Below are 17536 nucleotides of genomic sequence, written 5' to 3' on the forward strand. Positions count from 1 at the left end.
TTATGATCTACGATACTTTTAAATAAGAAAATTTTATCCTAAGCAAAGTTAATGAATCTCTCATCGCAAATATATGATGTACCGGATAAGAAACCAGTTAACCGACCAATTTCGACGCGATACGATCGCCAATATTATTTTTAATTACTGCGATGACGCAAGTTTTATTATAGATGATACAGCAAAGACGCTTTATCAGATACAAATATCTAGTCACGTTCTGATATCAAGAATCGAATCGTATCATAGAATACATCAATACATTGTACACACAATAATCTTAATGTTGATATAAAATCAACTAGAAATCTAATAGAAAAGACACTAATTTTAAGAGACTTTACGATTACTTACAGACTGGAAAACATTCCTCTTATGGTTCTGTTACTCATATTTTGGGTGAAATTAAAGATATTTGTACTATCGATACGAAAAACCGAAGCATAATTAGCGATTATTCTCTCCCGATGCAAACAAGAAAAAACGTAAAGACTCTCCAGGCGGCTTTAAATGAGGGACTGAGCAATTAAATTCCAACTAGAAGCCAAACACGTGTTACCGCGTGTCTGACGCGGGACGGTCACGGTAATCGCGACCTCGAGATCGTTGATATCGCGCATTACGCGACAAATCGCCGGCCTTCGTATGCACAGTTCTCCGTCGTAACGAGAGATTTGCCGATTTGTCCATTGTATCGGTGCATCGGGCCGCATTAAGCGCGTTCCAAGGACCCAACGACGCGGAATTTATTGCAGAACGCGGATGCGAGCGGAAGAGAGACGCGTTTGATGCCGAAGCCGATTGTTAAAAAGATAAATCGAGTTGAACGAATCAACGTTTATCATCAACGATTCACTGAAATGCATTAAATTATTTTTACCTTTAACAGCAATGTTGATTCAAGATAAAAAAGATTGAAAAATTTCAGCAACATATAAAAATTTTTGGATCTTTATCAAAAGTCTGCACCCTAAAAATTGGGGAAAATTATTATATTACGTCCCCCTTTGACGCGGGCGATTAATCTTTCCGGTGGGAAGACTTTTCGTTGTGCAATCGTACCTTATTTGCGTTTCCTACCTTCGTCCTCTGCGACTTTGCGAGCGGAGGCTACCGATCGAGAGGAGAAACGGTTTCGCTCGCTTATCTCGTCACGATGATCTGCCGACAGATACACCGCGCGCCTTGACACGTAACAATGCATGCATGAATTAATAGCGGCCGCTGCTGCGCTCGTACTTCTCCTCGCTTACACAGAGATTTACATCTTTATCGCGACGAGGTGAGAGGTGTCGTTTGCACAGGGTGACACGTTGCTGTGTCCCGACTTTGTTATCATAAGTGATTAAAATTGGAAACTAAGAAGAGAAATCAAACCGCTGCTTTTCTTCAAATGTATCAAAGATACCAAACACTGTGCAAAATTTTAAACAATTTTTTGTATCGGATATATATAAATATAAAAGTAAAAATTCTCTCGAATAGTCAGTTTTATCCATGTGTTTTCAATTAATGACATATTCATAAAATAATATTCTCATTCTTCCAAGAATATTGTATAACTTTTTCGCGCTGACAGACTGCGAATTATTATTATTCTTTGCGATTATTAAATATAATTGTCGTCCTGAGAGAGTCTCTACGAGTCGAAACGAGAGGGAAAAATAAAAAAAAGGGGCGTTGTGCCTTGTGATGAGAATCGCACTCGAGAAGGAGAGGCGGCGAGAGAGAGAGAGAAGACGCTGCGAAAACACGAAAGGTTAGCGCTTCAATAAATTCTGACGAACGTGCCGCGGCTCATCGATCGATCTCGTTGTCGATCCCTCGATTCGCGGCTCGTAACGAGTCCGGTGGAATGCGCTGAAACGCGATATTAATGATACGTTGTCGTGGCTTATATCGTTGGAGGTAATTGGCTCGCGTCGCCGATGTGGTAATTAGCGAACATGTCAAATGTTTCGGAACAACTGTATAATAGGGGTGCGATTGAAAGCGTCCGTATTTCATCTCGACCCTTTAGCCATGAATCCTCCCTAATTAGATTATCGCGCTACCGATTTAACATTTAACGCGCCTCGAAAATATACGTATTTCGCGTCTTCCCTTTACGCATAATTCATTACGCATCTGCAATTATATATATTTCAAGTGCCCTTTTATAATATTTACGAAAGTCGCAGCAACATTGCGATATTAATCCACGCGTAGATGATTGAATTAATTATTTTCGCCGATATATTTCGCGCGCAAACATGCATGAATGCGTCTTTGTAGGAAAAAAAGAAACGCGGAACGGCTGTGCTAAAGCGCGAAAGGTCAACGCTCTCGTAAATCTTTCAACCTACGTGTCTTTAGGCGTTGCACTTTCAGCGGACGGCGTTTCGTTTTAGATTTCCTCGCAATCGCGAGGCGTACCGGCCAAAGTGTGAGAATTCCTCGGGGTACGCGGCCGACAATATAGCTTTTAGATTCGAGAGACAGAAATATGGCCATCGATGTACGTTACCGAACTTGTCGATGCGATCGGATCATAGCGAGTGTATATACCTTGGCCACGATTTCTACGAGAGCAGCGAGCGCTCTCGAGTCTCCACACAAAACATTCTGCTTACCTGAAACAAAAATAACACATGTTAGTTAATATAATATGTTCGTGTTTTCCCACAGAAAATATTAAAAAAACGTGCTTCGCGATTCTTTTACGAAATAATTTATAAAAATCTTATTATTCTCTTTTATTTCGCTTCGAGTAAAATTGTCGATGATTCTACTCATGAGAAAAAATCTTTAAGAGAAAAATTATTCGAAAGAAAATACTTTAAACGACGTATATTTTATAAATGTCACACGCAAAATTAGAGCTGACGACGATAAAAAGTAAGAGAAAGCAAAAATAGATGTCTATCCTCGACGTCATGTTAATAATTTTATGGATTAAGCAGCCTCTTATGAAATTCATGAAGACGATGACTGCATGTGATGTATCGTCTCCTTATCCAATAAGGTCGACATTATAATACAGAGAAGTTCTTGGCCTCTCACATATCGTAATTCCGAAGGTGATTCTTCGCGCAAAAAAAAAAGGCTAACTAAAGCGATTTGAAAAATTGCGTGATTGACTGGTAATAAATCTTTATAGCCGCCTAAGCCAACAAATAGTACGATAAGTAGTATATATAACATAAGCCGCAACCTTTACGAGCACCGATACTTGAAACAATATATCTATTCAGACGTGTCTGATACGAGGAATTGCGTAGGCGATACAATGCGAGGTGTAGCTCGCTTCTGACACGGTGATCGAATTATAATCAATAATCCAAGATAATTAAGTTAATATATCTATATTAAATATCGAATGATTTATCTACGATTTCGTCAATCGAACATCTCGTCTGTGATTGATAAATATATGTCACCTTTTAAACTCTTCGCGATTCCTTTCCAACAATATATTACAGCAGAGTACAACTTAATCAAAGTTGCGTCGAATGTATAATCGATACGAGTTGGCGAAACTGAAAGTTCTCTCTCGACGAATCGTATAGACAATCTTAATTAAAGCCTTAATTAAAACGTAACGTGCAATTTCTATTCTTCCGCCTTCGACATCGAAGTTTGGACGTCGAAATCTTTACGGTCGCAGATTCACGCTGACACGAATGACGACTTGCATGACGGTCACGTGGGCAGGACACAATGCAGGGTGCGGCTTCACCTCTGACACACCGGGGTCTCGACCTATTCCCGTATACGCGGCCCAGGATATATCATTGTGTTGGGGAGCTAAACGTGGTGCCCAACCCACGTGAAACGCCAACACGCAACGAGGACTCTAAGCTCTGAATCTCGTTGGAATTTCATCGCTTCGGGAATATGTCTAAGAGACGAGAGAGCGGAACCAACACATGTATATACGTCTTGTACGAGAATCATCGATTGTGTCTTACGCATGAGAAATTTACGCAAATTATGGCAGTAATTGTAAAATATAAATTGTGTCAAATATTTAGAAAAATTCATTTCATCAATATCAAACATCTCACAAGGCTCTCAATTTAAAACATTCGGTTAATAAATCTCGAATACGAGCAAATCAAATTCAAAAATCAATCAAATATATTTTAGCAATAATGACTCGTGGATTTTATTTTGAAATTTAAATATACTTTTTTCATTTCAATACTCGATCTGTCAATTTTAAGAGAATCGACAAGTCGAAACCTATCGTTTCATATATTTCATCTTCCGTTCTACTCCTTGTACGGAGATTGACACATATGAATGCGATGTTCGGAAAGGAGTGGCTTGTTACGTGCATATTTATTCGAATAATTTTGCAAGAAAACTTTATTATTTCGCGAATTTCACTTTCTCGATATGAAATGACATATTGCTTTTATTCTATCTTTATTCACTCTGGACTCTCCCTACAGAGTTAACACATCCGAAAGCAGTATCCGCAAGAAGATCTGCGCTCGCGGACGCCTACGGCATCTCATTTCTTACGGATGAAGACATTTACGACAATTCTCGCAGGAGACATCTTATACATGTACATCAACTTGTTCTTGCACAATGTTTCGCCCAATATCAGTCTTGCATTTTTCTGATCCTTGTTCGATAAGAATGCATTATTTTTCAAGTAACTCAAGGCGCATCGACATCATTAAAAATATTTTAAGATTAATGTAATAACTGAAAAAATGAATTCATAATAAATTGATTAATAAAAAATCAATTATTAAAAAAAATAAAGATTTCAAAGTAAAAATAAAAATTGTACTTTTTTAAATCTGGATGTTTTTAAATAGAAAAAATAGCACCACATTATAAATATTATGTCGACTTGGATTATTTTCAGCTTATTGGATTTAACTTGGATTATTTATACATGAAATATGATGTTGTGATATTGCGTGTATCTCTTGGCTTCTGAATGACATTTAAATATTAAAAGGTAGCTGAAGCTAAAATTAGACAGTTCTATTTTCTTTTGGCCGAAGATGAACGAATCCGCTACGCTTTTGCGTGTTTAGGAAATCGATATCGATCTTCCCTTGAAATGAAAGTCTGGGAATCGGAATGGAAAGGAACGCGGGAGACGCCCGTGCCTAAGGCGGTAAAAAGCAGAATTCTGACGCGTGTTCATAAATGAGATAAAGATCACCATACAGTCAGCTGCGAATTATTCGCTCAACAAGCAATGATTGCGCCGTTTACACGTAGCTGTTAGTGATCTGCACGTATGATATAATAACGCCATTTTGATATGTGTAACAAACATTTAAAAAAATTATGATACGCAAGAATAGTTTAAAAATCACCATGAAAAATAATGCTATATGAAAATTAAACATTTGCCAAGTTGTAAATCTCTCTAGGTATTTGTTACAAAACATAAGATAATTATTTTTGGATTCTTAATGATAAAATTTTAATACAGCTCTTATATAAAATTCTCACACTTGAAGTACCCTTAAAATTGAAATGTCAAATTATTAAATCATTTAACAAGGTTGTCCTTCATACACGATATAAAAGGAAAATGATATTGTATTATGTAAATCGACTGTGGTAAGCATAGTTCCACCAAAATGCACTCTGCAAAGTTCTTGGCGATCCTGTTCACACGTCACGGTCTCTCCCTCGTATGCGAGGGGATTTGCATTTTACAAAAAGAACATACACGGCATTCTATCGAGGGATACGTGCGGGTAAGCTTCAAGTGAGCGTCACGGTCGTTGGTCTATGAACCATGCTGGACCAACCGCATGGTCACCGAACAAGAGGCTGTCTGCGTCAGGGTCGCGTCGTTGCTTATTTACGCACGCTGCATCCTCGAGAACAATTGCGTAGGCCAAGCCATTAATGCTTTGACCTCCACGTAATTATGACCGGGGGGGGGGGGAGGTCAACTAGCATGATCCGTTTATAAGGAAATCGCGCTGAGAATAATTCCGCGTGAAAGCTCGCAGACTCGTCGGTTTACATCACAATGCGCGTGTATTCGTTGCCTCAGTTATCAGATGCGTACATAAAAATTACTGTTATTCGAATACAAGATACATTTCAAGCGAAACAGTTCAACATCTTAGGCGAGAGAAGCCTCAAATTAATATCGTGAATTAAATCGATTTCTTTTTTTCTCTCGTTGCTGAACGGATACAGAAAAAAATGTACGCCAATCGAGTTTTTAAAGCGTAATACCGTAAGATTAACCGATACACCGGATGCCTGATGTTTAGACCTCTCAGCCTTGACAGGAGAACTCGCGAGAAAGCCAGACGAAAAGTTTTAACACCGTATTTGTACAAAGGAGGCGATATTCAGCGATAACTGATAATAAATAGAAATAGTTCGCCACGTAGAGCTGCCATCATTACCGTTACCACTGACAGTCGCTGACATTTCTGTTATCCGGAGAAAGAGAGAGAGAGAGAGAGAGAGAGAGAGATAGATAGATAGATAGATAGATAGATAGATAGATAGATAGATAGATAGAGAGAGAGAGAGAGAGAGAGAGAGAGAGAGAGAGAGAGATGCGCAACCTCCATATTTCCTTTTTTGACCCGACGTTTCCGCGAGTCGAAAGGGGAGACGTAACGGGGTCTCTGCCAAATGAAAAATTTCCAGTGGAAGAGATACGTGTCAGTTGCGTGCGCGCAGATATGCAACCGCGTGCAGATTAGGTCGTTTTGCGCCGCGATTACGCGCGAGCACGTATCTACATACGTTGCTCCTTGCGACGAGGCACGTCGCGGATGCAAAAGTCAGAGGTGACGTGTCACCTCGGAGAAAAAGGTGACGACGGAATCGTTGCGTTGTGTAATCTAACGACCAAGGTAAAACGCAAAGCAGACATTCTGATGGGCGACGAGAGGATCTGCCCGGATGGCCCGATTGTCTCCTCTTTTCGCTTGTTATTCGCGACCGCTTTATTCGCCCGCAGGGATCAGTCGCCGATATAATATATGTACGTGTACCATGATGCACTATTGCGTAATAGCTTACGCAAGCCTACGAACGCTTCGCGTTTTTGTAAGATTGACTTATTTACAATTTATTAATGATTTTTTTCTCCTTGAACTACGAGGCTTAATCGATTGAAATTAATGCGTCGATCCATGATGCGTATAATAAATATTTAGCGTAAGACGTTATCGTATTCTTTTAGACTTTACAATACTCTTTTGTTGCGAACGTATCTTAAAATTTCATTTTTTTCGAGTTTCAAGTATCAGGCAGAGATGAATTACACGTACAATTGTTTCGTTACGAGATTACAAATTTATTACAAAATTGAATGAAATCTGATTTTACTCAGAAAGAGTGATACTACTTTTAAAATTATCCATCTTTGTTTTTGTAGGCAAACTGTTACATCTGGCGTGGACATGAAGTAGGTCGGACAGTATATTTAAACCACCTTAAGTAAATATTCTCAAACTCTATCTTAGCTCGTTTATTCGTCGACTTGAGGAAGAATGAGACTTACAGTGATCCCTAGTATGAAAAATCATGTTTCTTACGTACATCTGAAGACACGCGGATCGTAAAACGCTTTCGGATGCGTATCGCGTCAAGCAAGGTGATAATCTTTAAGAATTACCCGAGATAATAAATGCGTGGGAATTATTATCTCTGCCCTCTAGTGATAAGCGGGACATCCGGAATGGCAAATAATTCTTCCCCGGAGCAGAAGAAACGAGATCACGGTACTTTCCCGATCGTAAAACCGATAACCGATGTACGAAACATTATCAACTATTGCGAGATGACCTCGCGCTCAAAGCGCATTAACCCTGGAACGAAACATAAAATTTATTATTTTTATGATGCACGTTATTTTTATCGAACGTGGACGCTTGATTTATCACATTTCCCAGCACTTTATTCCGATGCATATGCTGTTAATTAAATATTCTGTTTAATCGTTGTTATATTAATTACAATAAAAATATTTATTATATAAATGTTATATTAATTACAATAAAATAATTAGTTTAAAAAAATTTAAGGGCATGATATGACTATAAAATTTACAATTTTACTAGCAATTTCTTCCACCATTCGCGAATAAGAGCAACCGAACCTCTGTTTTCGCGTTTCCAATCGATTCTGAATTTCGCGAATGAATGAAACGTTAACGACCTCTTGATGGCTCGTAATTTAATTAATCGCTATGAATTCCATTTTTTCCTTGCCGATCGATTGCCATTCGATCGCGCTCATCCGCGACGACTTCCGGCCTACGCGATATGAGACTTCGTTTCAAGCGCATCGCGGTTTATTGGCAGGATCCGGGGTGAATCTTATTGACCTCACAGCGCGGTACATCATTGTAACTAATTCCACGTGGTTCGAGAGAGAGAAATGCGCGCTGTCTATCCGCCTACGCGAGCTGCAACGCGTTTGCGTGCAAAAGTAACGAAAATGTTTATAAACAACATTTTTAGAAAATTTTTACAAACGATTAGATTTTAATAAATACAATTTACGCCGTGAAAAGTACGAAAAAAATTCATGACGATGAAAAGTAATCGCTCTTTAATAATAAATGCCTTTCAGTGACATCCATTTAAGCTATTAATGCTTGGCAAATAACATTCTATTAATTAATCTCATTTTGTAAAAGAAACAAAGATTTAATTAAAAATAACTAATGTTGAAAATTGACTTTTTAAAAAAAAATAATACATATTTATCTAACATGTACAGGTTTCATTTTTTTAATCCACCTTGTATCCTCCTTACTCGTATCGTCGAAAGCTGAGAACCGCTGACCCGCGTAGAACGATCGCGAGGCGGACCGGTTCAGGTCATGGAGGAGACTTCTCTGAGGTCGTATCTTCTACGAGCGTACAAATGAACGTGAGCCCCCTTCTTCAACCTCAGCCCTTCGCGAGCATTTAAGACGACGTTTCCTTCAGAGGATATCGAGAAAAAAAAACCGCCTGAACGAGTGAAAAAGTGGATCAACGAGACAAGTAAAAAGAGAAGATATAGCGAGCGAGATGACGCCAATCGATATTCTCTTAGGTGTCAAGCTGGAGATCAAGATAGGGACGTTGACTGGTGTCATCTTTCTCAAAACTTCACGCGCATGTTGCCTTGTAAAATGATATTAAAGGATTAAAACGTATCGCGATGGTTCTCTCGGGAAACCTTCAACCGGTTGGTAACATGTTTCATCGATATTAAAAGATGATTAGAGTATCGGGAAGAAAAAGATACTGGCGAGATCTAAAGTTTGAGGCTTTAAATCTTCCAAGTTTGGGGATATCGATATTATCTTGTCGTTTTCCTACTCATGTTTCTATGACCTGTCGATCAATCTACCCAACAAATTTCGGAATCCAATCAAGATAATCGGACCGTGGGCCAAAAACGAGATTCAAAGACGTTGACACGGAACGAAATGCTCCGAAAAATAATTGAATCGCTCCAAGACACCGTTGAAATATTCGACAACGTATGAATTACATACTGCGAGCTCTACGATTAGCTGCCTCTTTCTCGGCCCAATTATGGCCGCGAGTCCCGATGCCCGAAATTCGGCCAACCGAGACACGCACGCACGCACGCATGCGATCGATGTACCTCGAGGAGCACTTACCGGCACTTTGGGACGATCGTTAGTCCCATTTTCGGGCCTACGATCGTTCGGGCCCGGTGGGCAGGTTCGAGCTATGACCCCGAGCATCCCGAGCATTCTCCGAGAGAAAAAGATTAAACGAGAGGGAAAGAGAGAGAGAAGTCACATGACCCCACGGTACAGACGCAACCGCAGGCTTCCAGGTTCAAATCCGACCGACCGTGCGGTGTATAGGTTTGATATACGTGTAGGGCCCCTGCGTTGGTGTGCGTGCGACGCCTCGTAAGGCGATGGAATGCGCCCGTCCACTCGGCCACTCGGACGGATGGCTTTGTCTTCGCGATCTGACGTCTCGTTCCGAGAGCCGTACGGCTGCGCTGGTGCAGTATCGATCCTGCATCCTGAGACGTCAGGACGACGATCCCGCATCCGGACTAATCTGCCCTAATCGAATTCCTTCGGCGACTGTTTGGGAGATCGAGCTAAAGGAAAGTCGAGTGTCGTCTGATAGTGATTGTCATTAGCGCTGCTTCGAAGAAGGATCACTGAAAGATGCTTCGATCAAAATATATAATTAATTAATATACATATAATTAATTAAATTTGTATTTTTTTATCGATTAAAATTTTGAAATAATAAATAATGTAATTTTTAATTGTAACAAAATTACATTTCAAATCTTGCTATGATCAAAATAATAACATGTTCTTTTTAAAATAACAAGATGTTTTTTTTTACTAGTCGCTATATTTCATTTTAAGCACGCGGATTTGTCGCGCAAAGTCTTTGAAAGATTCTGCTGACTGAAAAAACAAGGTTCAGCGAAATAATAGAAATGCCGAGCTAATCGTCACGAGCACGCCTTTATCGCATTGTCTTCCGCTATCGCCATAAATAAGCTGCGGAATATCTTTTCGCAAAGCACTAAAGCACGTAGACCTATTCGCGAAACCGATAAACTGTTCTCAAGTGACCATGAAATATCACGTAAAGCAACTGTGAGTCGTTCGTTCGCATCGCAGGCTTCTGTCTCATTGACTTGATGAGGAAACCAATGGAAGTTAAATTATGAAATCAATTAAGAATATTGACTTTTGGTTACTATGAAAAATGAACAGCAACTGGCACTCGACGTGTTCTGTCTTAATGATCGATGATCATCTTTAAATACATTCACAAGATGAATTTTAAATATTGGAATTGTATATTTATATTGCTAGAACTATATTTCTTCTAAATCAAAACAAACTTGTCATATCACTTAGCTAATATTAATAAATTATAAATATCCAGAATATCAAAATTATTTCAAAATTTATATTCAAAATTTTACATAAAAATTTATTGAAGTAAAAATTGTAAAAAATTAAAATAAATATCGTGCATTTTATTTATACACTATTCAAAATATTATGATAAAGTTTGAAGATGTTATAAGATAACAAGTAATTATACCATTCAGATTGCACAACGGCATAGAACATAACCTTATACACTATAATTAATGGATTGTTCACACCTCCCACGTTTCCTTCTTAATCCGTTTCTCCTTCCCTCTCTCTCTCTCTCTCTCTCTTTCCCTCTTTTTCTCTTGCTCAAGTCTTTCCCATCTTGGCACATAACCCGATGCTTTAACGTCGCGAGCCTTTCGCAATTAATCACCTCTGGCGATCACTAACTGTCCGACCATATTAACGAAGCAATCGTCCCCGGATTTCTTCCATACGTCCACGTAAGAGACCTCATTTCGACCCAATTACTCGAAAATAAAGCACAATTTGCCTTCTATTTCCAACTCGTTTGACTCTCATACGCTCTTTTAATTTGGTACTTGTTTCTATAGACGTGTTCATAAATATCCAGCGAGACAACTTGTAGTCTCAACAGAAACGTAATGAGAGACACGCGCCTTCGGCGCAAATGGAGCAGTTTCGAGATCCTGCCAATGTCGGTCGCGGGGAAGAAACGATTTGTTACGCGCGCGATAATAAAAGACCGTGTCCCATATTCACGCGTGCGACAATAACGAAAGAGTGGCGTAGATCACAAAACGACAGACGGGAGACAAGGTGGACAAGAGATCGCCGATGGCGTATAATGAATGGATCGTTCGCACCTCGCCCACGCCTCGCACACGTCTCTCTTTCAGTCGTTTGCCAAGCGCCAAGTGCCACGATCGGCACACGATCTCCTAGGTGGTAGTATGGCCGGCCGATAATTAATTACTCTTGAGTGATCGAGGGCCGTCGATCCTACCGAGCGGCGTCTCCGTTGGAAGTACCGTGCCAATTTGTCAGAGGAGTCGCACGCTTTTCTCTGAAGCCACGGCTCTCTATCGACAAGTGAAAGGGCTGTCCCTCTCTTATTATTATTCCGCAGGAAGCTCGCGGATCGAGAAGCGTCCGCGATGCGCTCGAACGTACAGTGACGAGGATAATTTCACGTTCTTTGAGATCCAAGTTTCTCACCTTAATCAGATTTGCTATTCACTCCTCGTCGCTCATTCGTCGCATCTCTATTTAATTTCTCTGAAATCCTCTTACGGGCGACGAGCGATATGAATTCTGCAAGTGCAAATCACGATGGATTATAATATATATTGAAAGCAACTTTGGATTTTTTCATAATGGAAGACCGTAAGAATCTCGAACGTTTTATCCTACGAAAGTATTTTCGCTTATCAAGCGCTCAAAATCAACTTTCCTAAAAATAATGCGTTAATGCGAGACGCGCGTTCATCTCACGGATCCTTTCAGAGGCACGTACCGGGTGGCCCCGTACGAAGAGGGCACGCCGGCGCCGCACCTGCCAGGTCATTAGGGTATAAACGGTAGATAGAGTGTAGGATCTCCGAGGTTCTCTGGGAAGAAGAGACATGGGATCTTTGTCTCTCTCTCCCTCCTTATTTCTATGTTCTCTCTTTTCATCTATCCATCTCCGTCTCTCCTGCGTCCATCTTTGTCTCTTCGGATGAGGGAAAAAGTGGTAGGGCGAGGCCGCGAGAAGAGAAGGAAAGGCTGCGACGAGGAGGGGGAGAATCGAGCGGGAAAGAGGAGGAATCTTGGTCAGTTGTGGAGGAGGACAAGAGGGAGCCGAGGAAGAGAGGAAGAAGAAGAAGAAGCAGAAAGGCATATCGGGGAAGGACCCAGGAGAAGGTACCCGTCACGAACTGCGGGCTAATTGTCCGGGAGATTGCTCCTGCAGCCTGCTGTGCGCTGCTGTTGCTGCCGTCTGTCCTGCACGTTGTTTCCTCGACCTTAAGGCAACCTCCGGGCGTCTTTAAGATCTTGATCCCGCTGAAGATCGACCGAGTCTCCGGCTACAGCGCTCCGTGGATAGGATTATTGTTTTGCAGGGATGGATTTACGTCGGTGATTTCTGACCTGTCCGTAATTGTAATTGATGACGGTGGAAGCGTAATTAACTCCCGTCCGGATTTTGATTAGACGATAGGTCGCGACTACGAGATAAGCAACTAAAAAACGAGATATCTCTTTCATCGTTTATATAATGAATATATTTTTATAATAAATTTATAATCTCGAGAATGAGGGGAATTGAATTTCAAGAATCAATTAAAGCTGGAAAGTTTGATCGAGTGCGTGATGTAAGTGAAACAAAAAAGTTTCCCATTGCGGAATTGCGGAAAAGATTAAATCGCAGGTCTTGCGCGACCCTCCGTTTCCGGGTAAGAGTGAGAGTGCTCGCGTGTCGCGCGTATATCTTCGTTTATTCGCGCACGCTTGCTCTCTGTCGTGTCGATGGGCGAAACAAGGAGGAACACGACGGCGAGAGATTTCTTTGCATCCTGAGCAGGACGTCGTCGTGCGATCGATCGACGTCCCTCGATCTCGCTCTCTTCTCGGAAATATTTCCTGGTGCACGACAATGTGCCGTCGTTTCCGGCAAAAATAGCGCGCGAGTTTTTTCCTCGGCCTTAACTTTCTTCCACAATCAAATTAACATGCCTTTCAAAATCGTGCATAAATTTCCTCGCTACTTTCACAGGTGAGAAATGTTATATGACAATGCGAGAATGTGTAAGTCGATCTATACCAGTTTGGCTTTCCGTACCGCGAGTTAATGTCTTCATTATCGTGGTAAATTACGTTGCAAAATTGTGCTGTGTCTGAATAAATTTCGCAAGTATTATGCAAGTACCACGCCAACGAGAAAAATTATAAGAATGTAAGGATAAAAATCTAATGAATAATTCTTCCCGACATTGCTCCACGTGTATAATGAATCATAAATTTCTAAAAGGAACAAAAATACAAACTGAAATCTTGATGATTAACCATATTTTAATTCAAATTTCCTTTCTACGTCCGATATGTATATATCAACTTTTTTAATACAAGATTTTTTTAATGCAATCAATTATTTTAATACAAGATTGCGTTGTGAGATTCGACGTTTGAAATTAAATTTCAGGACCTAGACTGTGCAAGACCCGCGATAAAATATCTCTATATCCGAAACTCGAGCACGTCAGACTACGACTCGCCTAAAAATCGGCCGAAATAAAAGCGACTTGTATTTGTCGTCGAATTATCGACATGTCGCGAATGTACCAGATATATATCGATCGTTTCGCATGCTCGACAACGAGTCGAGCCGTGCTCAGCTACCGGCCCGTGCAAATACAGATACGAGAGGCATCACGTGTAACGAGCAGACGTACGCGTACAACATATACACGAGCGCCTCGCTGTTGCCCGCCACGTGTACACACATACGTACACATGTACGTACGCTCGCGTGTGATTCACGATGGGCGCTGCGGATAGTCTACGCGCGTAGCAGGAGTCCGTCCCAATGACGGAGCTCATGGCCAGTCAGCCAGTACTAATTAACCGTGGAATGCTGTATCTAGATTGAAATCTGGGTGACCCGACGCCCCGGGGCCGCCACCTCGCCTCAACCTCCGGGGCTTCGTTCGGAGCTCATGGGGTTCACCGGGCTCGACGGGCAGTCACCGTAGGCAGCGAGAGTAGATCTACCTACCTACGCCCTGCGTTAACGCTCTAACAACCGCGCGTGTGTGCGATCTCGCAAACACGCGCGCGCGAACGCGTTAAAGCGCAATCCAGACCAGATCCATTCGCGTAGACTGTTGTGCAAATATGCGTTCCACGTATTTGCGTACGCCAGTGCACGATTTAGGCCCGCGATGTAGTCATCTGAATCGCAACTTGGCCTCGTGGAAAGCTCAATCGACACAGCTGTCAAAAATCGAAAATCTCAAAAATATTTAAGAGATATCTAAAATTTTTATAACAATGAAGGAACGAAAAATACTTTAGTATCTTTCCTAAAATATCTTTTACAATGCAGTATATGCTAATTTTAAAAAAACATGAGTCTGCAACGCGACGATTGTGAAAAAATCGCGGAGGTAATGGAGGTAATTTTGCTCGGAAACTCAGGAAACAATGAAATTCACGTGGTGGAACGGCATTGCGTAAGATGAGTATGCTGATCGCGGCGCATAGATAATTCAGTTTACACGGGTTTAGATCGTGAAAAAAAAAAGATAACGTAATCAGCGGTGATACTAAACCGCCGGACATTATGTCGATATCGAACACGCGATCGAAAAGGTCACCGCGTTATTTTAGCCCTCGCTGTCTGGCCGCGGTAACCTTTATGATCGGTATCAGTGATCTTATTAAACGTTAACAATAAAATGTCGTGATACTGTGACCTATTAACATATTACCACGTCGATATAACTCTGTGATGGCAATCAATCTATCTTTCCCGCGCGAGATATCGAATCAGTATTAAATCAATCGATAATGTACACTATGTAGACTATAGAGATTTTCTTTTGCCTTATACCGTTCTATTTAATTAATTAATTCGACCGTGTTTTTTCGATGCTCTCTTAAGATATCGGCTTTTGATGTTTGACGGCTGATATTTATTATTATGCTCGATAGCAAAGTATTTTTATCCCGAGACCGGTATCCGAGATGGCAAAAGTGTCAAAGGTTGCCCGCTAAAGTAATACTGTGTACGGCCTTTTTTCATTCACGCGTCGCCGAGCACGAGATCAAAAGGTCGGTGGACAGATCAAGGAATCCACTTATCGTCGGAAAATGCATCGATGTGTATCTGCGCCACGCCACGTTTTGCAAGCAAAATTATTCGCAATATGCCCGTAATAAAGTCTCATTCTCGGCCGACTGTGTGAATCTGTTGCCGCGGTAAAGGGCGACAGATTTATGCGATATGTAATGCCGACGATATTTGCGACAAACGGCAAAAAAAGCGAGATATGTTATGCGAGATCAACCGATCCGATTCGTTATAACTCATGGCCGGACCGATGAAATATCAACCGGCTCGATGTAATATAATTTAGATAATGACGTGATACACCCGTGGCACATCAATCTAATCGGTAATAATCGGCTGCCACTTCCTCGGAAATCCATTACCGCCTCGCCAATGATTTAGTTCGGATCATTACAAAGCCGGTATTATATTATGAATCATTATTGAACCTGGTCGTTGCATCACGACTTGTCTCGGATAAAATTTTGCAGTTTGAGAGAATCCATCGTGCATATAAATTCAGAGATTATAGCACAAGTTATTTCTCACGAATCGTCTGATATGAAAAAAATAGATTGATATAAAAACAGAGACGAGAGATATAAATATTTATCGTTGTCGAAATTAATTATTCGAGTACATATATTAAAAATAATTAAATCTTGTATAATCAAAAAATTATATCAATAATAAATATTATTTTAAATCAATCTCTTGTGATTTAAATGACTAAATAAATGCACATGTATATTATATATGTGTGTGTTTTGATATATTATCTATGAAAATTTGCATTTTATTTTAATGTTTTTATTTTAATATTGCTAATAAAATGAATGAACTTTCATGCTCTTAAGCTGTCAAAACATTCGTTAAATATGCCAGTTTGACTGTTATATAAATAACAATCTTGTAAAGAAATATTCTGGCCTATATAGACATAGTCTTCTTACAAATTAACCGATATGAATGATAATTTAACAATATTTCAAAATTTTACGCAAGCGATAAGCATGTCATGTATGTCCAAAGAATCCGTCCTTCACGCTTCACGTGCGTTTTTGCGTAAAAACTATTGCTTTTACTTCACGCTAAATTGTGATTTGAGAGACGCAAAATTTTCTACAGGAAAAGAATCATTATACAGACTATATAAATTTTTATTCGTGTCTATAAAATGTTATTTTCGATGTGTCATAATAATATATCTCCCGTTCCCCAATTTTTTACTTCTAAAATAATTAATTTTCATGTCAATTATTTTATTGCGATGAAAGTTGTTATCACATTGTTGCGTTAAGCGATTTTCTGGAGTTACACACGCATGTGACATGCCACGAAGAGGCATCCCCGCAAAGTTGACGGTTCGACACGGTCGTAAAACTACAGCTATGGCACCATACGTGGACAACCTCCGGGTTAAGTTGTCACCGTGGCCGCGGTATCGCCTCGTAGATGCGAGGCGAGTTGATGCGGGAACATTAAGCGTGGAATCATTCTAAAATATGGCCAGATAAAAACAGCAGGCTACGACCTGCGGGACGTGCCGTAGTCAGGTCGGGTTAACGCATCGACTTTACAAACGACTAACCTCCGGTTCGTGGTCCATTCGAATCGAAAAAGAATCACGCTAAAAGCTGAGGAAAAATAGAGGCCTGAGTCATGAGATACCTGAAGACGAATAAAACAACTAAAATTTCTTTGGAACTTTGACCCAATCTCGAAGCGCACGAGTAAAATCGAGAAACATATCGCATATAAGAGGCTCCAGCGACCCAATTAAGTAATTATTTATCCACTTTTTTATGCTTCAACATAATTTATTTGTTTTGCCTGTTTACCTTTTGAGACTAATTGAATCGCATAACGTTTTT

At 40.4% G+C, this 17536-nt stretch overlaps 1 protein-coding gene across 5 annotated transcripts in view; it reads right to left on the reverse strand.

Annotated features, from left to right (window-relative positions):
* The window catches only part of LOC145962479 (uncharacterized), a 129891-nt gene that overhangs the window by 62861 nt on the left and 49494 nt on the right, over positions 1-17536 (reverse strand). Inside the window, exon 1 of one of the 5 annotated variants that reach the window (XM_083083536.1) lies at positions 2346-2508. The exons of the other annotated variants lie outside the window; for them this stretch is intronic. Coding sequence (XP_082939662.1) covers positions 2346-2493 — 148 coding nt within the window. The 5' untranslated portion in view covers positions 2494-2508. Of the gene's footprint in view, positions 1-2345; positions 2509-17536 lie in introns of those variants that run through there. 5 annotated transcript variants of the gene reach the window in all.

This window comes from Camponotus vicinus, unplaced genomic scaffold (genome assembly GCF_025532165.1).
Source record: "Camponotus vicinus isolate PSW18456_S1 unplaced genomic scaffold, iyCamVici1.0 SCAF_12, whole genome shotgun sequence".
In the NCBI taxonomy this organism is placed as follows: domain Eukaryota; kingdom Metazoa; phylum Arthropoda; class Insecta; order Hymenoptera; family Formicidae; genus Camponotus; species Camponotus vicinus.